This window comes from Nanorana parkeri, unplaced genomic scaffold, assembly GCF_000935625.1.
Source record: "Nanorana parkeri isolate BGI_ZX_2015 unplaced genomic scaffold, ASM93562v1 scaffold21, whole genome shotgun sequence".
Classification (NCBI taxonomy): domain Eukaryota; kingdom Metazoa; phylum Chordata; class Amphibia; order Anura; family Dicroglossidae; genus Nanorana; species Nanorana parkeri.
In genome coordinates this window covers 805,934-829,734 of record NW_017306289.1, presented here as the reverse complement: position 1 = coordinate 829,734, position 23,801 = coordinate 805,934, and the positions used below count along the sequence as shown (strand labels likewise).

At 39.7% G+C, this 23,801-nt stretch overlaps 1 protein-coding gene across 2 annotated transcripts in view; it reads right to left on the bottom strand.

The window, feature by feature from the left end:
• Window positions 1-23,801, bottom strand: part of GABRB3 (gamma-aminobutyric acid type A receptor beta3 subunit) — a 142,227-nt gene that overhangs the window by 33,323 nt on the left and 85,103 nt on the right. For both annotated transcript variants that reach the window (XM_018563135.1, XM_018563143.1), the window contains exons 4-5: window positions 17,420-17,640; window positions 425-507 (exon numbers count right to left, since the gene is read on the bottom strand). In XM_018563135.1, the coding sequence (XP_018418637.1) occupies window positions 425-507; window positions 17,420-17,640 (304 nt within the window). The remainder of the gene's footprint in view (window positions 1-424; window positions 508-17,419; window positions 17,641-23,801) is intronic.

Sequence of the window (23,801 nt, the reverse complement as noted above, 5' to 3'; positions counted from 1 at the left end):
TGTTCAAGAAACTTTTGGACGATTTCTTAAGGGACCGTAATATACAGGGGTACAGGTACTCCTAGAATGAGATCCTAATAGGTTGGACTTGATGGACTAATGTCTTTATTCAACCTCAAATACTATGTAACTATGTCTTGAACATGTCTTCATGCCTAAATGCATTGAGTTGCTGCCATGTGATTAGCTGATGAGATATCTGCATTAGAACAGGTGTACCCAATAAGTGGCCAGTGAATATATATATTAACAAAAATCAATTAAAACAGCTGTTGTCAGAGTATGGAATGCAAAAAATTAACGCAGTTATCACTATGCAACTTTTGTACTCCATCCTAAAATTGATTGCAACAAATATATCTTTGGTTTGCCTATATAGAAATCTGACGCTTTCAGAAACTGCATCTAGAGCAATAATACTTACAGCTTTCTATTTCCAGTGTACAGTTCTGTTCATCCAATGGGTATCTTCTTAAGTCCATCATGCATGCTGCTGTTGTTGTTATTCTAAAAAAAAAAAAAACATTTTAAATGAATAAATAGAATAAAAGCAAACATATATTGGTAAAATGTAAAGAGTGATATTGCTGTTATTACTGCAAATCAATATTATATGGAATTCCAAGGATATCTGTGGGTTTCTTCTCTATCAGTTACCTTTACATCAGGGGTCCCTAAATAGTGGACCACGGTCTGGATCCAGATCAGGCAGCGGTTCTGTCCAGGCCGTGATCGCCAAACTAGGTTGTGGCTGGCTGACAGTGGATGCATCCATAACCAGCCATAACCCACTACAAGTCCCCATTCATCCTCTGCCATTGGCTGCTAGGACTGAAGTGTTCCTAGCAACCATTGTTGACAACCCTTATATTAGTTGCTGCCATATGAGTGCCCCATTTACATTAAATACAAAAATAAGGGGGCACTCTGATGGGGACAGCCAATGTAAGGGGGCACTCTGATGGGGACAAGCAATGTAAGGGAGCACACTGATGAGATTATTATTATATTGGGGGTCCTTATCAGTGTACCCCCTTACATTGCTTGTCCCCATCAGGGTTCCCCCTTATGTTGGGTGTACCCATCAGAGTGCTCCCTTTTTTGTATTTAATGTAAGAGGGCACTCTGATGGGGGCATGTAATGTAAAAGGGCACTCCGATGACAGCAACTAATGTAAGTGGGCACTCCGATGGGGGGCATCTAATGTAAGAGGGCACTCTGATGGCGGCATCTAATGTAAGGGGCACTCTAAAGGGGGCATATAATGTAAGGGGGCACTCTGATGGTAGCAACTAAAGTACCTGATGTGATACAACCACATCACACTGTGCTTTGCCTATGGAACTTAATGAAATATCACTTATGACATTTCAAAAAATTTCTAACAAAAATGTTTTAAAAGGTGTGATGTGCGGGGTTCAATGCATCAGTACGGTGTCTGGGAAAACACACCAGCAGCTGTGCCTTGCAGTGCAGCTGCTGGTGTGAATACAGCCTAAATTTGCTGACTGCGGTGCAGACACGTACTGGGTGACTGTTTTGTCCGGACTGCAATTCCGGACCTCAGTTCTTAGAAAATTTTGATCACCGGACCTCCTTGAATTTTAATTCACTACACCGCTTTACATGGATTAAATGAAAAAGGAATACCCTCTTTACACAAAAGGTACCTAAACTTTAAGGCTATAACTTGCTGATTTTACCTGCTGATGAATTCTAATATGAGGGTTTGACCAGAAGATACAAACCATTTTATGCTTATGATAAGATAAATGTCTGCTAAGCTCCCACTAATTAATATGGCTTACAAAGGGATTGTGGACTTCTCTAAAGGAATTGAGGCAAATCAAGGTTTACTTTTATCTTGGAAATCCTCTTAATATTACATCACATACTTTGGATAGGCCATGACCCACTGTTAATTCCCTATAGTGTTAAGTAACTTTTAGTTTTGGTTATATCGAAAGCCTATGGTTATCTATATGGAAAAACTGGATTAGAACTACCAAGAACCTAATAAAATTTGCCACGAGAAAACAGAACAGATTTACATAACCACATCAAGCTGCTCTCATCAAAGAAATAAATCCTTACTTTGAATTACATTAGAAACTAATAACTATGAGTCATGGATTGCATGACTGAACTTGAAGACAGCATTACATTTCTTAAAAAGATAATTATTTCTGTCACACTTTATAGTAAACACTGTACATTAAATATAGTTGGTTATACAACATACATTAAAATTAAATCAAAAACTCAAAATCGGGGGCGTTGCTACCAGGGCATGGGAGAAGACGTGTCTTCCCGGAGCTCCGTATATGACCGCTGAATAAAAGAGTCTAGCAGCCCTTATTCAGCTCCATCATGAGGGAGAAAAAGCCCAAGAAGTCTGCGAAGACCCCCTCTGCATCCTTCCAGAAATCCCAAACCCCCTCGAACATCAGGGGGTACTTTGATCGTTCGGATCAGGCGAGAGGCGGGCCTCGCGGCAAAATGGCGCCGGACACGAGCAGGGCTGCCAGGACGGATGCTCCTTCCCCTCCTTCCTCGCCGGATTCGAGGCAGGGGGACGCTCCATCGGGTTCCCCATCGTCCAGCTCCATGGGTACGACACCAGCGGTGGAGGTAGGTGAAACCCTGACACCTCCCGCGGTATCCCACGTGACCACACAGGCCCCGCCAGGAGAGAGGGGTGAGTGGCCGGCACAAGAGGCCGCCTTGCAATGGTCCCCTCAGGACGCACCATTCTCTCCGGTGCACGCAACGCATACTAGATTGGACTATTTCTTTGTCAACATGCCCGTGGTGAGAAACATGACAGGAGCAGAAGTGGGAGTTATTTCCTGGTCTGACCATGCCCCTATTGAACTACACCTTCAATTAGCCCCCAATCGCTTAAAACAGTGTCATTGGAAACTCAATGAAAGTCTCCTAAAAGAAGAAGTGCCCCGACTACAATTGGCAGATGAGATTAGGTCTTTTTTGCTGTCAACATGGGGTCTGTACCCTCCCACTCCATAATTTGGGAGGCCCACAAAGCCACCATAAGAGGTCAATGCATTGCACTAGCATCCAGGCTCAAAAAGGATCGATTATTCAAAGTGTCTCAGCTAAAACAGCCCATCCTCAATAAGGAGCGCAATCTGGCTCTTAAGCCGGCTAGATCTACTTTGCGTAGATTATATAACCTAGATGGTCCGTTTTTAAACTGGCACTTTTTGCTGACGACATAATTTTAACGTTGACCCGACCATTAATTTCGCTCCCTAATCTCCATCTGGCGCTAGAAAAGTACTCTGAGATCTCTGGTTACAAACTTAATGTGTCCAAAACAATGGTACTTCCCATTAATATCCCGTCCCAGGACCTCTCTAACCTCCGATCGTCATATTCTTATACGTGGGTGACAGACTCCTTGACATATCTGGGGATACGGCTGACCCCTCGCCTCTCTCAATTATACCAAGCTAACTATAAACCTCTGTTCTCCTCTTTGAGACTGCTCCTCCAAAAGTGGAAGCAGCTCAAATTATCCCTGACGGGCAAACTCATGGCCATCAAAATGACTATATTGCCTAAATTACTGTACTTCTTTGAGACTCTGTCAATTAAAATTCCCACACTGGACCTCAATTCCCTACAATTTGATGTTTAGCAGTTCATTTGGGGTGGGGGGGCGTCATCGCATATCCAAGGAGATCCTATTTGCCCCTGTGTCTAGGGGAGGCATGGCCTTGCTGCAGTTCGCTAAATATTATTTGGCGTCCCAATTGCGTACCATACCTAACCTATGCTCGTTGATGGAAAATCACGGCATAGTAGTTTACATCATAAGTACTTATATGCAGACAACTCAGAATTGCTAATCTCTTGACTTACACTATCTTCCTATGCTTAGTCAAGTGGTTCTCGATACAGCCTTATTAAGTGGCAATCTATTTGATTGTGTTTCCAACTTCACTTGCTTTGTATGCTTTGACTATTTGAAATTTAGCACTGTATCTTGAAATGTCTTGCATTTTGTTTTTGTAATCTACTTTTGAAAATGTTTGAAAATAAAGAAATTGTTATTCGAAAAATAAATAAATAAACAGAGTGAGCTGGAAGGAGAAATTCTCCCAATGTGGCTTCTCCTCCCTACTTCAAAAAAAACAAAAAAACAAAATCAATGGCTTAAAGTTTGTGCACTAGAACATAAAACACATTTAAAACATTAAACACATTCAACAAGCTATGAAAACATGCACATTATATTTTGTGGGTGGTAAATCACTGCAGTACATACATGTCGCATCTATAAATTAAAAAATGATTAAAAAATAATAACAAAGCTTTGTAGAAGCATGTATCGTATGTTGTGTAAACAAGCTCTGAGTTAACTTCTAAGCCTAAGATAGAAAATGAGCATTACATAAAAACAGAGGCAGTGGAGGAACAAGCTGATCCCAGGCTACAAATATGGTGTTATGTAATCATCTAGCACAAAGTACAGTGGTTAAGCGGTAAGTGCAGTATTACATATCAGCTAGTCACATTTCAGTGTACTGTAGCTTACTAAAGAAAAAGCTCAAATCTGGTTGCTATTGGTTAATGCATTTTGCAGATAGTCACTTCACTATGATACTTTTATTTTTTTTCATTAAGCACCCCCTCCAACTTTCCCAGCATGGACAGAAATAATGAATTCATATGCAGGCAGTTTTCTCAACCCTCATTGCTAAAACGGTGCGTGTCATGTATCTTAGTAGTAGTAGTCTCTTGAGCAAAGTGTTGGGGTCTTTCTGATTTAGGCTTGATAGCCCTTAGGACCCACAAGCTTGGGATGATAGCTGATATGTTCTGCAACTAGCATGAACCAAGACAATTTACCACACTCCCACACTTCATATATGGCAGCTTACGTGGCTGAGCTTTTAGCAATTGTGATTTGTTGGAATTATTCTTATCATATTCATTGATTATTATGCAGAATGTGCATACTCTACAATATTAGGCACCTTGTCATGCAAAGTATTATCAATAAGAATGTATTTTGAGTTATAATTTCAGAATTTGCCTCAAAGTTACACTAAACTCAGGAGTTAAATCTTAAAAATGCATTCATTTTAATAGCAAAAATGTAACTTTATTTGTGTATCACTCGGCTGTAGATCTTCAAATCATCTCTGAATTCATGCTGACACTGTCCTTCCTTCTGGAGGGTGGCTACTTTTGCTGCCCCATGGTCCCTGTGTGTGTTGTAAAGTAGTCACCGCTCCAAGCTCGCTCCTGTGATGTACTACAATCTCACATTTAGTTTAATCATTTGTATTGAGATTGTAGTCCATCACAGGAGTGAGCTTGGAGTGGTGGCTACATTACAACACACACAGGGACCATGGGGAACAAAAGTAGCCACCCTCCAGAAGGAAGGGCAGTGTCAGTATGAATTCAGAGATGTTTTGAAGTTCTACACAAATAAGGTACAGCATTGCTAATCATTAAGGTAATTGAATGCATTTTTAACATATAACTCCTGAATTTAGTGCCACTTTAAACCAAACTTGCGCTTAGCCCATCTAGGGCAATAGAACAAGTTCACTTAAATTCTACAGCAGCACTTGCACAACTTTGTTTTTTAGCTCCCCTTTTCTCCGTACATCCATTGGAGCAAAAGAAAAATCCAGTGTAAGCTTTGAGTAACTGGAGTCATAGCTCATTTCCCATTGTAACATAACTGATTTGCCCAGTGCAGTTCCATGGAGTGAGCCACATGCTTTTCCTTATACAGAAGTATAAGGTATTTCCTTTCAGATTCTGGCACTAAATGGGTCAAGAGAGGAGCTCAGGAGAGGTAGGTATAAGCTGATGACAATATGGGAATCAAAGCAAACATGTTGATTTGCCCAAACTTTGCAAAACACAGGTTTGCCTCAAAGAATTGTATTTTACATTTTAAACCTACCCTATATATTTTTTTTTTACAACTGACTAAATGCAAGCCCTACAAAAGAAGACAGTACATAATTACCTTTCCCACTTCCCATTCCGTCAACCCCACCCCATTTAAAAGGAAAGGTCCCCCGATGTCCAAGGGGAAGCAAATAGGCTAAGAGCAAACAGGCTGTTCACTTTGCAAGGGAATTTGCACTTTGCAGGGCAGATTTTCCCCTTAGTTTAGTGAATGAGGTAAAGCTCTGCTTATTTCCATCACCCAATCATCTGCAAGCAAACCATGCACAGCTGCTCCAGATTTTGTCTGCTCCAGTGATAAATTCCCCTCACTGTATATTTTTTTATAAATAAAATATTGTAACAGAAACAAGTGTGTTTCCTTCATCAATCCCCTTTTTAAGCAGTTACCGTCCGCCCGTTGTAATAAAAACCAGACGGACGGCACTGCTGCATTGGCGCATTGCAGACGGCATTTTTTTTCTGCTCTAGCGGTGGCCCGGGACCGGGTCGGGAGGGCGTCAGGAGGAAGAGGAAGGGAGTTCAGCTCCTTGCTGATCTCCCTCCAGGCTGTGAATGCAGAAGTGATGTGTATTACATCACTTACGCATTAACCTGTCAGTCATCTGGCTGCTATAGCCAGAGAAAAGAAGCTGATGAAGCAGATCTCTGCTTCATCAGCTTCTTTTGGGGTCCACAGGTGACATTAGGTGTCCTAGAGACCCCTAATGTCCCCATAAAGAGGACACGTCAGTGTGCCTTTGCTATTATACAGGGGGATTGTTATCCCCCTATATAATAGCAATAACAATAAGTGCAAAAAAATAAATATAAATAAAAAAAAATAAAAGTAACATATAAAAAAGTAAAATAAAATAAAAGTCACATATAAAAAAAGGGGAAAAAACCCCCCCAAAATGTTTAACTCCCCCACCCCCACGTTTACGCGCCTATAAACGTAAATACGCGTCCGGTGCCCCAGCGCGCAAAAATTACAATTGCGCTACACATGTTACATATCGCCGCGAACGTCGCAGTGAGAGCAATCATTTTAGGGCCATCAATCACTGATAACACTAAACTGATGAGCGGTAACAGCTTTTAAAGCGTCGCCTATGGCCAATTTTGGGTATTATCGTTTTTTGAGGTTTCGCGCGCGCACGCAATTTTAAGGCTTGACATGTTTAGTGTCTTTTTACCCGACGTGACCCCATCTTTTATATTTTACCAAAAAATTGGGTAATAATAAATGTTTTATCATTTAATATAGGGGAAACTGTTTTTTTTTTTAAATTTCGGTAATTTTTCCTTAATATAGTAAAAAAATAAAACCCCCAGTGGTGAATAAATACCACCAAAAGAAAGCTCTATCTGTCCCCAAAAAAGGGTATAAAATTCATTTCAGTACAGCGCTGCATGACGGAATAAATGTCAGTCAAAGTACCGCAGCGCTGAATACTGAAAAATGGCCTGGATGGGAAGGGGGTTTAACACCGCGGATGTCAACTGGTTAAAATGCAAGGTCTCTGGCAGTCATGCTGATCCTCAGTTTTCACTTCTTAGTGAGAAATGGACCAGTAGAACCGAAGGGCTGCTGTACGGGCCGGGAGAGTAATGACAGATGGCTTCCCTGGTTACCAGGTAACCAGGGACGCTGTCATTACACACTGAGAACCCGGCGGGGCTGCTATGATATCACAGCGGCCTCTCCGGGTTCTAAGTGTGCAATGACAGATGGCGTCCCTGGTTACCTGGTAACCAGGGGCGCCATCTGTCATTACTCTCCCGGACGCTATGGAAGACTAATACGGCTCCCGGCCGCCCAGGAGAGAAACACTTTCTCTCGTAAAGGTTTACTCTGATCGATAGAGCAGAGTAAACCTTTCGGTCGAGCAGAGTAAACCTTTCCCTGTTTTTTGTTTGTTTGTTTTTTTCTGACATGGGGCCGCTGGCCTCCCTCAGTCAGAAAAAAAAATCACCATAGGAATGCATAGCTAGATTCCTATTGGCTATTTCACTTTGCAATAGCCAATAGCAAACTAGCTATAGCATCCGCCCACTGCTGCTGTCATTCAGCAGAGGGGGATCTGCAGTTCTCCATCAGGTCCCCCTCTGGTTATTGACAGCAGTAGAGGGCGGGTGCAATAGCTAGTTTGCTTTTGGCTATTGCAAAGTGAAATAGCCAATAGGAATTTAGCTATGCATTCCTATGGTGTTTTTTTATTTCTTTAAGAACCGCCCAACCAATAGAAAACAGTTGGGCGGAGCTAGCTGTCACTACTAGCTCCGCACACTTGTTTTTTTCTTTTTTTTCTACTTTTTAAACTATTTTTCTATTCTGCTCTGTACCACAGAGGTACTGGGCAGAATAGGCGAGCCGAATGCCACTGCTGTTCGGCATCTATGAGAATAGGTCGAACAGCAGCGAGTAGCTTGCTGGAGGTTCGGCTCAGCCGATCCAGATGCTGGATCGGCTGAGTCGAACTCCTTCTGAACTTCGGGTCGGTCGAACATGCTGAGCATGTTTGGCCGACCCAAAGCCACACTGAGCCATCCGATGTACGGCTGATTTCAGCCGATATACGGCTGAAATCAGCTGTACAAGCCTGAAGTGAATAGCCGAACAGCGTCACTTCACTTCGGGTCGGTTATTGACTCGGCTGCCGTCGGCAGCTTAGTGAATAGACCCCTTAGTTTTTGTAAATGCTTTGCTTTGCCTTACACTGCACATAGGGTATATTGCCATAAATAATCCTGTGTGCTGCTTATATCTGTTTCCTTTAAATTGTTTCTTCTACTTAAAAGGTTCACTTCATATTATTTATAGCAAAATAAAATGTATTTTTACTATGTAGACAACATGATGTATTGATTCTTTTCTGTCGCAAACAACGGTTAGCTACAGGAAACATGTTCTATTGCTTTTTACCAGCTGCTGAATCAAGAGGTAAGCGAGATTAGAGCTATTTTTATACGGCTTGAATTAGCTTGTATTTTTGGCTGTAAAAGAGAATGAATAGTTTAATAAATATCTTAATAACTTACCACTTAACTAAACTTTAAGTTATATAAAGATTGTTTTATGCAGTTTTTTGTTTGGTTTTCATATGCATCACAAATACGTTTTTAAATTGTACCTGTAATTCACTAGGAGATGCTCTGAAGGATATGTAAACCCAATCACTGATACCACATAAGCTGTAACATGTTAAGGTCATTTAAAAAGTAGTTTTTTAAATCTGCAGCTTTCATTCAAATAATACTCCAAGATTCTGCCATAAATGCTATTCTTCACACATTTCCTGTTATAAGGAGTTTGTTGTCACCCTGTTACATAGGCTTCCAATGGAGACTACAAGTGGCCGGTTCAACACATATTACACCTGCATGGTCCACTTTTGTCAACATAAGGAAACCCAACCTCAGAAATGCCATGCAGCCATCGATGGAGTACATGCACATAGACAGGAAGAGGCTGTAGTAGACAAGTATGATAAAAAATGTTTTAAATGTCAATTGTTTATGATACAATTGCTTTAGGAAACTAAGGGGGTTATTCACTAAAGAGCCAAAGGATCCAGCCGTAGCCTTGGCTGATCTCTCGGCTTTCTACGGCCACCTCTGCCCTTCGGTTCAGTCGACAATTCACTATAGCCCAGACTGAGCCGAAGTGACAGCCGAAGCATGCAGAGAGGTTGGCCGAAGCCAACCGATCTCAACGCAAATGACAGCTGGGCGGAGCCAGCCGTGACCACAGGATGCAAATGACCTGGGCACACTGATCTGTCATTAAACAATAACAACTGTGCGGAGCCGGCCGTGACGTCACAGCCGGCTTTGCCCACTTGTTATTCATTGGCTGGGACCTACTAGAAGACTCTGGCAGGTGCAGGCGAATAGGAAACAGTTGGGCTGAGCTAGCTGTCACTGCTAGCTCCGCCCAATTGTTGTTCTTTTGCCTATGTTTTTTTAAAATAATTTTTAATTTTCTTTTTTTTTCTTCTTGCTTTTATTTTTTCTTGCTTGGTGGCATACGGCTATTCACTTACTGCTGTTCGGCCCCTATGAGAACGGCAGCGAGTGAGCTACCGGAGCTTCGGCTCAGCCGATCTAGATGTTGGATCTGCTAAGTCGAACTCCTTCTGCAGTTCGGCTCAGCCGTCTGAGGCAGCCGATGTACGACTGAAATCAGCCTTACAAGCCAGAAGCGAATAGTCGAACAGCGTTCGGCTCTCTTCACTTCGGCTGTGTTATTCACTCGACTGTCTTCAGCAGCTTTGTGAATAACCCCCTAAATGTCATTCAGTTAGAGCTTACATCCACAATAATTGTATAAGACTACCTTATGTACCGAAAAATGCTACATCATCTGGTTTATATAGTGGTACTGCTTTGATTAAGACTGATAGTATATCTTTTCAGGGAAAGCTTTCAAAAGATTCAGCTTTTTCACCAAGCTTGTTACAGCTTGTTGCAGCTCTAGAAGGTTAGGTTTAGATGACTGATGCAGAACATATGTAATACAAAAATTAGGAACCATCACACAAACTGGGCCACCACCCCTATATATGCAATATATATAGGACGTCCTATCTGCCCACGTTAGATGCCGTCAATGGGACGACATGGGGGTTGCATAGTGGGAGCATGGAGGGGGGACAGTTGGAGGTTCTGAGAGAAGGAATTGCCCCTGACAGTCCGAGGAGTTTCACCAGTACAAGGTACGATTGGGACGGATGGTTGGCTTCCTTGCTTTCGAACTGCCTCCCCCCGGCGCTCCCGTCTCCTGGTTGGGTGGGGAGACTCCCTGCAGATGGATATTCAATTACCGGAAAAAGAATAATTAAGTTAACCTCTCCAAATCTTCCTGACGAAGCCTCGGCGAAACGCGTTGAAGACTGGAGCAAGCACAGAATCATGGCTGAACTAATGATATATAGAACAATTATGTACAATGAATCATGCAAATAAGATATGACTTTACAAGAAAAAAAAATGTCATTTAAATTGCTGGTAAATGTAGCTTCCCATCCAGTTTGTTCTGTTTGCAAACAAAGCAGCCAGGATAAAGGTCTGGTATGGATTGCAAGGGGGCCCCACACACAAAAAAAACAAAACGTGTGGCTCCCTCTCCCTCTATGCCAGACACTTTGGTCTGGTATGGGGATACCCTATGCAAAAAAACAAAACAAACTGTGTAGGGCTCCCCCAAAATTAATTCGCTTAGTTGAGCATGCAGCCTGGCTTCCTGCTTAAAGACGTGCAGGCACACGAGCATGCAATCCTATGTTAAAAGTTCCAGGCAAACGCACTTTGGCACATGGAAGATCGCGTATTGGAGCGTTTATGCGCAATAGTGCACGCACGTGAGCTTATGGGCGCAAGATCGTTAGCGTACGGGCACACACTCATTAGCGTGCACGTTTCCTTATATAAACTGACAGAGGTCATGGTCAAGTTGCTGAGTGGTCGTCAGCTAATCCCTTTGTGCCCTGCATTCTGTTCCTGTATTCCTGATTTCCTGTGTTTAAATCTGGCTTGTGACCATCGACTCTGCTTCCTCCTTCTGATTTGGTACCTCGACTCTCTGCGGTCCCGTGTACGACCCTGGCCTATGAGTCCTGACCCTGTTCCTGATCTGTGATTTGGAACTTTAAGATTCTGCTTCTCGTGCATGACCTTGGCTTGAACCTGCTTCACTCCTGGCCTGCCACGTGGTGCATCGCTCTACCCTGACCAGCTTCATCCAGCTAGTGCTTCACTGGCTTCACACCTGTTGCCTGATCTGGTTCCAAGAGGTCCCGGCATCATTCCAGTCCTGCAGATTCACCAGCTTGTCCAACGCACACAAGCGCCTCTACGAAAACCGACCAGCCACCAGTACTGGTGCCTGTGCCTCTCTCCATCCTTACACCTTACCCCTGTCACCACCGCCAGAGTTGTAGGATGAGAGGTGCATGGGCAGCCCACTTCCCAGTTGGATCTCCAGTCAGGTATGTGATACATGGGGCAACCTTTCAGAATCTGGAAGTCCCCTTTAGAATAAGGGGCCCCCCTACTTGAAGGAGTAAGGGGTGCATAGTACCCTTGGTTACTTATTCACAGATAAAGTAAAATAGTAAAAATACACACACACTGTACATAAAGTCCTTTATGAAAACAGTAATAATAACATCCTACAATGTCAAAAAAATAATGTCCCACGATGTCCAAAAACATTACCTTAGGAAGTCCAAAAATAATGTCCAATGATTTCAGAAAAAAATAATGCCCCATAATGTTTTTAAAAAAAGTCTCATGATGTCTAAAAAATAATGCACCACAAAAAAAGTGTGACACAATGATCCTATGCCGCTGATTCTGTTGCTGTGGTTAGCTGTAGAGATGCAATGCTGTAATTTAAAGCAAGATGGTGGTTGCTACTATGCCAGAGCCCTAGCTACCAATGCCACATTCATGGGCCATGGTCACCAGCAGCTGAATGCAAACAAAGGGGCCTGGGATGCTGGCTGACATCATTGAACAAATATGGTCGAGCAAACACTATTCTGCTTATCCCAGCCCTGAGTAGGAAGCTGTCATTCATTAATGGAAGTAGTAATACTGTCATTAATAAATGACTTCCTGCACAGCCAGAGGTTTGCTGCTGTGGACTGGCGAACAAGCCATTTCGTTTGTCCATTTTTTGACCCGCTTTTTTCCCATTTGGAGAAGATGGCATTTGTTTAAAGACTCTAATGCATACGCTGCCCTAATGGTGTAGGGGTTTTTCTCATTGTTACAAGAACCCAGGACCCTCAGTCTGTCACTTGCCTATAGCTATACTGAAGGATGTCACCCCTCCTGTCCCTCTCTCCCTCCCCCCCGCTGACCTCTCCTCCTTCCCCTCCCTCTCCCTTTTTCCCCCCTCTTTCTCCTCCCTTCATCTCTCCAAAGGTGACATGAAGTCCAGAGGTGGACCACCCGTGCAACCAGCTGGCCCTCTCCCCTTTACTACCTTATTTCTTCCTTACCCCTCGGTCCTTTCCCTGTCTTTTCCGCTATCTACACTCCCCAATCCTGTTCCCCCTCTTCTCTTCTCTTTTTTTTTTTCCTTCTCCTTTTGCTCTTTTTCTTTGCCGGTCTGCATATGTCACTCTTCACTCCCCAAGCTTCTCTCTTGTATCTCTCTTCCCCACCATGTACACCGTCTTTGACCTTTTAGTGGAGAGTTGTTTTAACTCATATGGGGATAGATTTCTCTCCATATTATAATCCTCACTATCTATTCCGTGTTGAATTCAATTACTCGCCGTTTATTGATAATATTATTTGTGCATCTTTTAGGGACGTTTCTGATTTTCCTTTTTCTTCATTTTAATACTATGGTTCAGTGTTTCTTACATTGTTATTTATTCTCTTGAAATGTCTGTTCCACTTTTGTTTTCTTACTGTTAATATGTGACATATCTCCTTTTGTTTAATACAAATAAAAATATTTGTGGCAAAAAAAATTATTTCCTTCTTAATCTAAAACTACAAATAAACATTTTAGCTTAACATTTATATTAGAACGCTAGCCCAAAACATTACTAGGTAAAACAAATAGCACATCAAAGAGATAAAACAACATTTTCCCCGTAATTGTTTTTTTCTGCCGCTAGATGTCCACATAGCTGTAAAATGTGGCAATAAATCTATAAATATTATAATGTATTCTATGTCTAGTATTATCACAGTCAAGTTCTAGCTGCCACTGTTGCGGTAGCTCCATTAGATCATATATCCATAGACCACCTACTAACACTGAAAGATTCAGTTATCTCTTTAACATATCCATTCCTTCTTGACAACATCAGGAAAACACAGACTTGTTTATAGGTGAGATACAGATGTGCTTGAAATGATAACAGAATTAAGTGAAGAGACAAATACTTCATTCACTCGGCTGCCCTCGGCAGCTTTGTGAATAGACCCCTAAGTCTTAAGGCAGGTAACAATGGGAACATGATACATTTCACTGCATATTGAAAACAGTTAGTGGGGAGTCCCAGAGCAATTAAAATTCAACGAAAGAGTAATGAACCTCAGCCAAATGTTAACCTTTTGAACATAGGTTTCTGTCAGCTCTTTGGAATCCCATGTGTGATTGTATATCTCTTGTGTCAGTCAGTTGTGACACAGTGAATATATGATGAAGCTTGCTCTTTTCTTGTTTACTAGTATGATAAATATGTATGAAAAAAAACCCACTATGATGTTTACCATAATGAAGTGTGGAATCATTTATAACACATGCTTGCATTATGACATGAAACCTGGGAATCGAGAGGACTGACATCTAAAGCTGGGCAGTTCCACTACCTTATCTTCCATGTTTTTTTCTTCCTTGTGTTGAAATAATAGATTACTTTCTTTTGCATGGAGGAAAAGCAATAATTCCTTAAGGGCATTTGAATAGAGATGACTAGGCTGAATTGTGTGAATTTGCACTTGAACATGTTTGCTGGCAACCTAGTGTAAATCCAATTTTGTGCACCTACTGTCATTATTGATATAAGAACCTGTGGAATCATTCATTATCCTGCAGTGACAATTTGGCTGGGTGTGCTTATAATGAATAAAATATAAATGACTTAATAATATCTCGAATAAAAAAACACTGCAGAATGAAGTTTAGATCTATTAGGCTGAAAGATGTTATTTTTAGGTTAACTCAATAGACATGTTTATAAACTTAGCTATATAACCATTTAGAATACTATTTAATTTTTCCAGAATGTAATAAGATATTTCCCTTCTCTTTTTCTTATTTACCTAAGCTGTGCCATCAATACAAACATAAGAATGTCTGTCTTGCTAAATAACTGTTTTTAGTGATTGCAACAGTTTAGAGGTGGCATTTTTTGATGTTAGAAAAGAACCTGCCCTTACTCCAAGGCCAATTAACAGGAACTCAATCACTGAAGTCTAAAAAAATCTAAAAACATGTTCATGGCATTGCAAAAGTATTTTTTAATCTTGCCTAAACCTGCAGCTTTCCATAAACAAATACATGGTTATCTTGCCATTAAGTTTTTTCAGGTACTTCCTGTTATAGGGTGACAGTGCTCTGTCCCTGTCTCCCAGTTTCTCACCGGCATTGTTACCTGGTTACATGCGCTTGCTAATGCTCAATGGGCAGGCATGTTTAAATGCAGACATTTAAAAAAAAACATAGAGAAGAGACCAGCAGCACTAAGATCCAAAAAAAAGATGAAAAAATTTGAACACAGTATTCTACGGAAAAAAAACATGAACCTTCATTGTCAGCTCCAGGACTGTATAAGTCTATTGCGACCTCGGACTATTCAATCTCTCTACATGTGACTTTTTTCCTACACTATGTAAGTGAATTTTATACATACCTTGTTAATACAAGTTTATGTTAGCTTTACGCATGATCAGAAGTCCTTGTCATTTCTCTTTGTTTTACACTCCCCTACCAAGGTAATACCTCTCCTGCACTTCTGATTGGAGGGCGATTTATATACCTACTTGAGTTACCAGTGAAGATTTAGGACTTTTGCTTGCTTTTACTGCATATTTTATTCACAACAACATGAGTGCATTTTTATAGTCTACTTAACCTTTTTTCCCACAAGATAATGCGCTAGGTGGTGCGCTTTTTTTGTTTGATCTCTTTTTCAGTCATTGTACGCTATGAAATTGTTTTATGCTATATATATGCAACTCCTAATGCTCAAAAAATAAAAGTGTATTTTTTCTAAAAAAAAAGGCTGAATAAGGATATACACATATAGGGATCTGAGGTTACTAAAATCTTAATTTATCATGTTTTAATTCAACCACTGTGCCTGCTGGAAGTAGGTGTCTCCTAACCTGAGAAACCCAAGAAGAAATAAGGATATGAACAGGCCTGGTAAATCAAAGCATCGGAATAAAGTGTGTAATGCTAAGTGTTATGTTTGAAAGTGCTGATTCATGCATATAAACAATAGTTGTTCGGGACAAATAATGATTTTTGACAAGGGTAATGATAAACATAACACAATACCAAGCAAGCAATGTTCCCTGACAACTGAAAGATAAATTTTTAAGAACAAGATGCTACCTTGATATTGTTTTAGTAGTGAACTAAGCAGCATTAATATACTGTCAGTTCAAATGTCTTTTCAATAGACTTTTCAGAAAATAATGGAAATGTACAAAGGTTACCAGCAGCTTTAGAACTATCAGTTATTTAAAAAGCTTCAGCACTTTGATGTGATTCACATCACACAGAAAAGAACAGCTTGAGCTATGCATTTAGATGGTTAATGCAAGAGCAGTATAGTTACTGGGTGACTTTATGGGCTTTCAAGAGGTTAAACACAAAGTAATTCTAATAGCCCCTAATAGCTGCCCACCTTAGTGTGGACAGCAGATGTAAACAGTTGTCTCCAGCAGGGTCACAATGAAACATTAAGAAAATAACACACTCAAGTGAACTGAAGTCATACAGAAGAGAGTAAAAGGGAATTGTCACTTCTAAAACAAAAGCATAAAAAGCATAACAAGCATAAGTGCACTGTTAGTATAATTCCCACCCCCTACACTACCATTGAGGATCTGGCGGCAAGGCAACGGCCCTATTACCTGCCTCACCTCTGATTATTCTTTATATAAACATACACTAAGGGGTCTATTTATAACTAGTTTGCTCAGCATATAGCTGGGCGAATGCCATTCACATGACATTATAGTCACTAGATGGAGGTAGAGTAGCATTGGTATTTCCTATATATAGTTTATACAGTAAATCAGCCCCTTATTGTTTAAAGTGCATTTTTAGTGCACATACTTACCTACAGTCATCTGTCTGGAGATCTTCACTCTGCAGCCTTCCATCCCTTGCAAAAATCTTAAGAAGTTAATTTATCTGCCTTTTATTTTAATGGAAAGTCTATCCATCAGACTGACTACAGATCAGAAAATTTCTCAGATTTTTATTTGGCATATAGAAAGAGTGACCTCTATCCCTTTCATCCATGTGTGAGCATATTAGACTCTGACTGCAAACGTCTTTAGGTTGTACATTGAATCTACATGCCAAGATTATACAGCTCAGTGTACAATTTTGGCATGCCTTTGTGTAGAAATAAATTAACTGTGCATGTGTGAGAGTTATGACATTCTGGGCCAGATAATCAAGATGGCCAAAGACACCGACCTAAGAAAAAGACCAGGCAAAGATGTCAATGCTATTAGAGAAACGTGTAGCTATCACATCACTAGAAGGGAGTCCTGTGGGCTTTAGTTCTGCTTAATTATAAGTCAGCACTGTTATAACTATTCAGTGGAGATTAGGTCATTACGTTAGCACATTCTCTTTAAAACACCTAAAATATTCCCATACCTGACAAGCATTAATAAGCAAGAATTACCATCATAGTAAAATAAATATATTTATATATAAGGAAAGGTAATGGATACATGTAAAATGTTCAATAATTCGCTCACCTTAAGCCGTATAAAACTGTCCCATCTGGATGGAGACGGATCATGCGGTTTTTTACTGTCACTCCATGTACAAATGACTTTTTGTCATTTAGAAAATACGTGTCAGGAACCCACAGCTGGTCTGCCACTCGGTTGTCAAGAGTGAGGTTAAGAGGAATTCCGGTATAGGCTAATCTCTTGTCTCTCCAGTACTGCTGAAAATACATGGTCAGAGTATAGTCCTGTAAAGAGAAAATATACAATTGAATAAATGCTTTCTTATGATTTATACTGTCTAGCATTCTAAATTACATTCTTTTTTCCTAAACCTGGGATCACTCAAGTCACTGTAATGCGATCATTATTCATTCATTGCTTTTCACAAGCGCTCATGATAGCACAATCTGTTTTTTTCATAAACATGTGAGAAAACTTATAGATATAGAAAATCACAACATTTTAAAACTTTTAACAATTTTACCACAAAAAAACCCCCAAAAGAACACCACGAAAGAGACTTGATAACTTACATCCCCATAGCCAACTGGTTTTTGAATATGGTTAGCAAGACCATCTACTTCTTATGTGTCATATTTATATACACTTTTTTTATTTTAGTTTTGCAAAAAATATTTCATTGATGCACTGTGCTGTGTAGTGTGTTGCTGCTTTACATAATACCATTTAAAAATAAAAGACTATTAATAAACATTTGATACTACTTGTAACAATATAACTCAAATATAATAATAATAAGATTAACATGTACAAATATACATCAATATACAGTTTACTGTACTGAGACATGCGCATAGCTACTGTAAAGCCACAAACATTAGATAATTATATATTTGAAAACTACCAGGTAAATATGTGAAATTGCCATTGTATCATCAAAAATCATTTCATGAAATTTAAATGCAGCTACTATAAGCTCTTTAAATCTATATTAATATTAGCTTTCCGTTATTTACAACACACTGTAGTCTAAAAGAGGCCATCATTATAAGTAATTTAAGCTATACTAATTTGTACAATGCTGTCATTCTAACACTGGCAGCCTACTTAGAGAATGGAGTGAGCAGATTGATGACTTTCTTGGTCTGCTAATGCTTTCTCAGTGTCCAATTAACAGGCTGAGGGCAGGTCAGCGATTAAGCTGTATGTGGGACCTCAACCAAAAACAGCTAAATACACAACTGAAAGACCTATATATGTGTGGATTTTTAATTGTATAGCCAGTGTTATGAGCCAGGCCCAAAGCATTCCTTTGCAACACCAGACAGGTGACACACCTATTTCCTAGTTGAGCTTTACAGCTTTGCCTCTGGCCTGCTCAGTAAACAACAAATCATTATCATTGTCTCTTTCCAGGGAAGATGTTGATGACTTGAGGATTACAAATACTTTGGCTGATAAAACATTAAAAATATATATTCGGTGTATATGTATTTTAGTTTTGTATTTGACTGAAGAAAAAAAGGGTCCCCAACCAAAACTACAATTTGCTTTGGAGGTAACACAATTGCCATGTTGTGAACTGTGTATTTAGCCATTTAACTGGAGATAATATTGGATCAATTTATTAGCTATATATTATTTTTCATTCAGACCTCCAGTATGTACAGGTCATACAGTAGAAACAAAGCTTGTGAGGTGCTTACCACTGATTTCAGTCAGAAATAACAGGAATCCAGGAACACACAATTCACACACAACCTACCGATTTTTATGTATCTATTGAACTTTTAAAGTTATCTCTAGTATCATAACATACTGTATAAGAGTTGAGATTCTCAGCCATTTTAGCTTTGCTTCTTACTGATATTTATCTTCAAAATATAAGTAACCCACAAATGACCCATTACTTAAACAATTTTTTTTCTCAATGCCATTGAGAAATACCATTATTGGCATGACAATACAAAATAAAACAAAGTACTTGAAAGGTGCAACTTTCAAGACAACTATGGAAAACTCTCCCAATCTTTTTACTAACTGATGCACCAAGAATATACAGAATAGTTTATACAGTACTACTAAAGAAGGACTCCTAAAGGCATTGCAGCCTTTTACAAATGTATTTTTAATTGGGGATTTCCATTTCACACTATCTCAATCTGTTAATTTAATAGGGCACCAAGAATAAACAAAATTATTTATTATACTTAAAAGCACTATAAGGGCAGAGAAACCTTCCGCAGATGTGCATCAATGGGGATGCTTTTCTCCACCTTGTTGTTCAAAGAGAATAGATAACTCGCTCCATTATTTTATTGCTTCAACATACGAAGTGCTAAAGGAAATCTTGACAAATGTCTACTGATACATGCAAAGTATAAAACATAGGTGTGTGTTTATAAACAATTCACATTTATCACTTGAATCTCTGTGAATGTTCATTTTGTGCGAACGGAGGCAAAAACAAACATTCTTAAGGTGTCCATACACTGGTTGAATTTCAGACGATTTTTAATGTGCTGGCTCCCTTTCAGCTGGCATTCCTCGATCAGCTGATCGAAGAAGCCAGCTGGAAAATTTCCAATCGACCAAAGCCAACAGCCAATGAGCTGCCCGCTCTGATCGGATATTCTAACAGGTGCTGACAGTTTTGCTGGACCGGATCGTGCTGGATCACGGGAAATCTAATGTAAAGGGACACATGTCCAACATGGGGTCCTGTAATTTTTTTTCTCCATCGCAAGATGTAGGGAAAAACTGTACAGACACGGATGGCACAGCAGTGACATCCGATCCATACTGCTGTGATCAGGAGAGGATCCATGCACGGATCCTCTCCTGATCAGCTCGTGTGAAATGGGCCTATATTTGCTGGCCATAGTTTGAAGGCATTGTAGTGCACTAGGATTCTCCTGGGCAAAGCTGCAAATAAATTTACCAGGACCATGCATCCCAAACCCACAGGATTGACTTTGAACCCATAACAGTGGAAAACTAGAACCTCATTCCTAATCAGCAAGCCAGTCTATAGCAATGACGTGGAGCCAGTACTAGAGCAAGTGCATGTCAACAAAAAGTGGCAAAGAGGCTGGAGGATGCCAGCAGCATTGAATTGCAAAAAGAGTGAAAACAAAGCTTTTTATGGCTAAATCATGGCAATGTCTATGCTTTATCAAATTAAATGTTACCCAGTTAGGACTTAGAGCTATTTTAATTTCAATTGTATTTACATTCATGATTAACTGAAATGGTTTATTTTTCTGATTTTTTAAACTGTACAAATTTGTAATTCTAAAAATATATAAAAAGTGCTTATGATTGCCACACATATTCTTTAATGTTTTGTGAATGATCCCTTGGGAAAGTTGCACTGAATTCTCAATTTCTAAATTCATTAAAATGTGTTTTGCAGAGTACGAACCCCAAAGCACTCAACCAATTCTGCATTTCTGGATTCAGAGCAGTCAAAATGCTGGGTAGTAACAGTGGATTAAGCACATTATGTGTGTTGTGTGAGCGAAATTTTATTTACTGTATTTTAATTGAAGATATAGATTTAATAGTTGCACAAATACCGTGCAACATAAACATTTGCAACTACTATATTTTTATTTTAAAGCTCCTCTACTTTCAGAAAATATATAATGTTTTGGGGGTTGTAAGTGATTTTCTAGATAAAAATGCAGATTTTAATATGTGCCAAAAATTAGGAAATTGCTGCAGAGGCAAAGTGAATAAACCAGAAGGGAATGAAAAATGTTTAAGATCAAATTAAAGGGAAATGGGAATTTAATTTGAACACTGAACACTTTGTCATCAGTCCTTTCACTTACTATGCGCCCACTGTGACATAAAAATGAGTCAATTCTTAACTTTCCCTTCGTGTAGGTGCATTTTTAAAGTATTTGGAGCTTAAGAGATTTAACAGATTTATGTGCTCTTTGTCGGTTTTCCCATTTGTTTTATGTTATAAAATGCCTTCACTTCTTTTCAATTGATGCAGGCCTACTGAACTACTATGTATGGTACCCCTCGTGTGTTTTGTGTTGTTTCCAGAAACTGTTTATAAAAAAAAGAATTTTGGCTGATTCATTCATTTGCCATATCTATTTGTAGTGGTGAGTGTAAAAACAGTTTTTACACAATACATTTACAGATCTACAACTAAAGCAAAAAATCAGATTACACTGGCTTTGAGGCCAACAAGCAGTGTTCTCTTTGTGTACAGAACAGCCCTACAAATCTAATTATTTGCCATGTGATAAGCTCACTGTTTTACACAGAGTCTGAACAGAGATAGGGGAATTTGTTTTATAACAGTAACATTGATTATGTGATTTTGCAGGCATGCTCTCCCACCCAGCAGTTAGTCTGAAGATGTTATTCTCCGTATTCTAAGAAAAGAAGCATGTCAAAATCTTGCTAACATAATTTCAATTAAATGATTGACCTAGACAGCAGTGTTTTGTTTTTTTTTACTTAACGGAAATGGGGTTCACCTAAAAGAGCAACTGAAGCTTTGTTTGGATATAGTAGAAAAGGATTGAAACACATGTCAGGCTTTCATTGCTGTCTGTGTGGAAAGATTCACCCTCTTTATTTATCCTGATGACTGTTATCACTGAAAATAAAAGTGCATAAAAACACCAAATTTTGAGAGGTCACCAGAATAGAAATAGAAGGGAAATCTTCCAATGGGGACACTCATTCTGTTGAACCTGATGGCCACCAGCGATTTCCCTCATCTTGGAAGGATTTCTTCTCACTTCCTGTCTATCAGACAGGAAATAAGGGAAATCTCCCCAGTGGGATACAGGTGTCAAAAAAGCTGACAGTTATAACCTGCACTTACTCTATCCAAAACAAAAAAAAGTTTTGGCTTCAGTTCTACTTTAATTGTTCTTTTCTACTCTTTGAATTGGGCATATTTTGCATTGTAATTTTTTTTAGCATATTTCTAATATGTGTAATCTAACTTTGTGCCTTTCTTAATGTGCAAATGAAAACCTAAAATCCAACTATGAGCTTTGTTTTTCAAATCTCCTCAATTGGTTGTTAACAGAAAAAAAGCACAGACTGCAATGCTCATCTGCAATCATAACTTTCATAATCATAACTTTTTTTTTTGGGACTTTTTGCATAATCCTGCACCACCCAAAATTAAGGAGGAAGAGAGCCAGGCTTGTCATGTGACAGGCCAGAAGACACCATAATAGTTACATAAATAAATAAATAAATAGAAAGCATAAAATACTACTTGGGGGTACCTCAGTTGGAGGAGGGGGGCTTTGGTAAGGGAAGAGCCTAAAATACAGGCTCCAAAGTTGGGCTTTAACCCTTTCACTGCCAGATCAATGTTTTAGTAAATGCATGTAAGAAATGTGTTTACATTAGAACATACCCAATTATATATTTGCTGAAATCAGAGAGCCTGCAGAATAAAATGGTGGTAGTTGCAATTTTTTTTTATACCACACCCATATTTGCATTACTGCTTTTCAAATCTATATTTAATTATTGGTCTGTGTTTAGGTTTTGAAATAAGTTTTCCCATTTTATTTCCCCCACTAGGTTGCGCAGCTTATCAAAGTTGGCCCTCAACTTAATTTTAGTGCACATAAACACAATATAATCCCCCATTTATTGGTGAAATAGAAACGATAACGTTGCTTTAAGTAAACAGATAACAAATATGTTGTCACAGTACTAGGGATGTGAGCCCACGGGTGAGCAGGTGGTATGGGATCCCCCAGGGTGTGGAATCTAAGGGCCAGCTGGTGTTCTGCCCTGTTTGCATTGAGAGTACCTGAAGACACAGTGCAGGCAGGGATGAATGGAGCAAAAGGAGATCTGGATAATGAGCCAAAGGTCAGGGCAGGCAGCAGACAATCGTAATAAGGAGAACTGGCCAAGTCAGTACACAAGAGATCAGTCCATGGGAAGTCAGGTAAGAAATAAACACACAGAAGGAGCTCGGGAACAAGTGTTGCTCAAGCAAGTAGGAGCAAGTCTGCACAGGATTTAAATAGGGAAAGGGCTAGGAGGCAGGACAGGAAGTAGCAGGAAGGAAGTTATGTTAATCCCTAGCTGCTAAAACAGTGCAGCAAGAGAAGAACACATGCTTGTGGAACCACAGGTCCCTGCAGACCCAGAGAAGCAAGGTAAAAACACATGCAAACAGTGAGACACAGATCAGCTCTGTAACTGATCTGTGACATGCTGTATGTAAAGGCTCAAAATTGCACGAGCCTATGAAAAACTATGGTATCTAAAATTTTCTATAGACAACACTTTAAAAGCAATTACAGGTCCTCATTTTAGAGTTAACTGATGACTTTAGAATGCTTTCTTTCACAATGGCGTGTATGGCAAAACCTAATATCGGTGGTGCTAGTGTAGTTTTCGTATGTGTATGCAGCCAAGGCACACATTTGCTTTCATA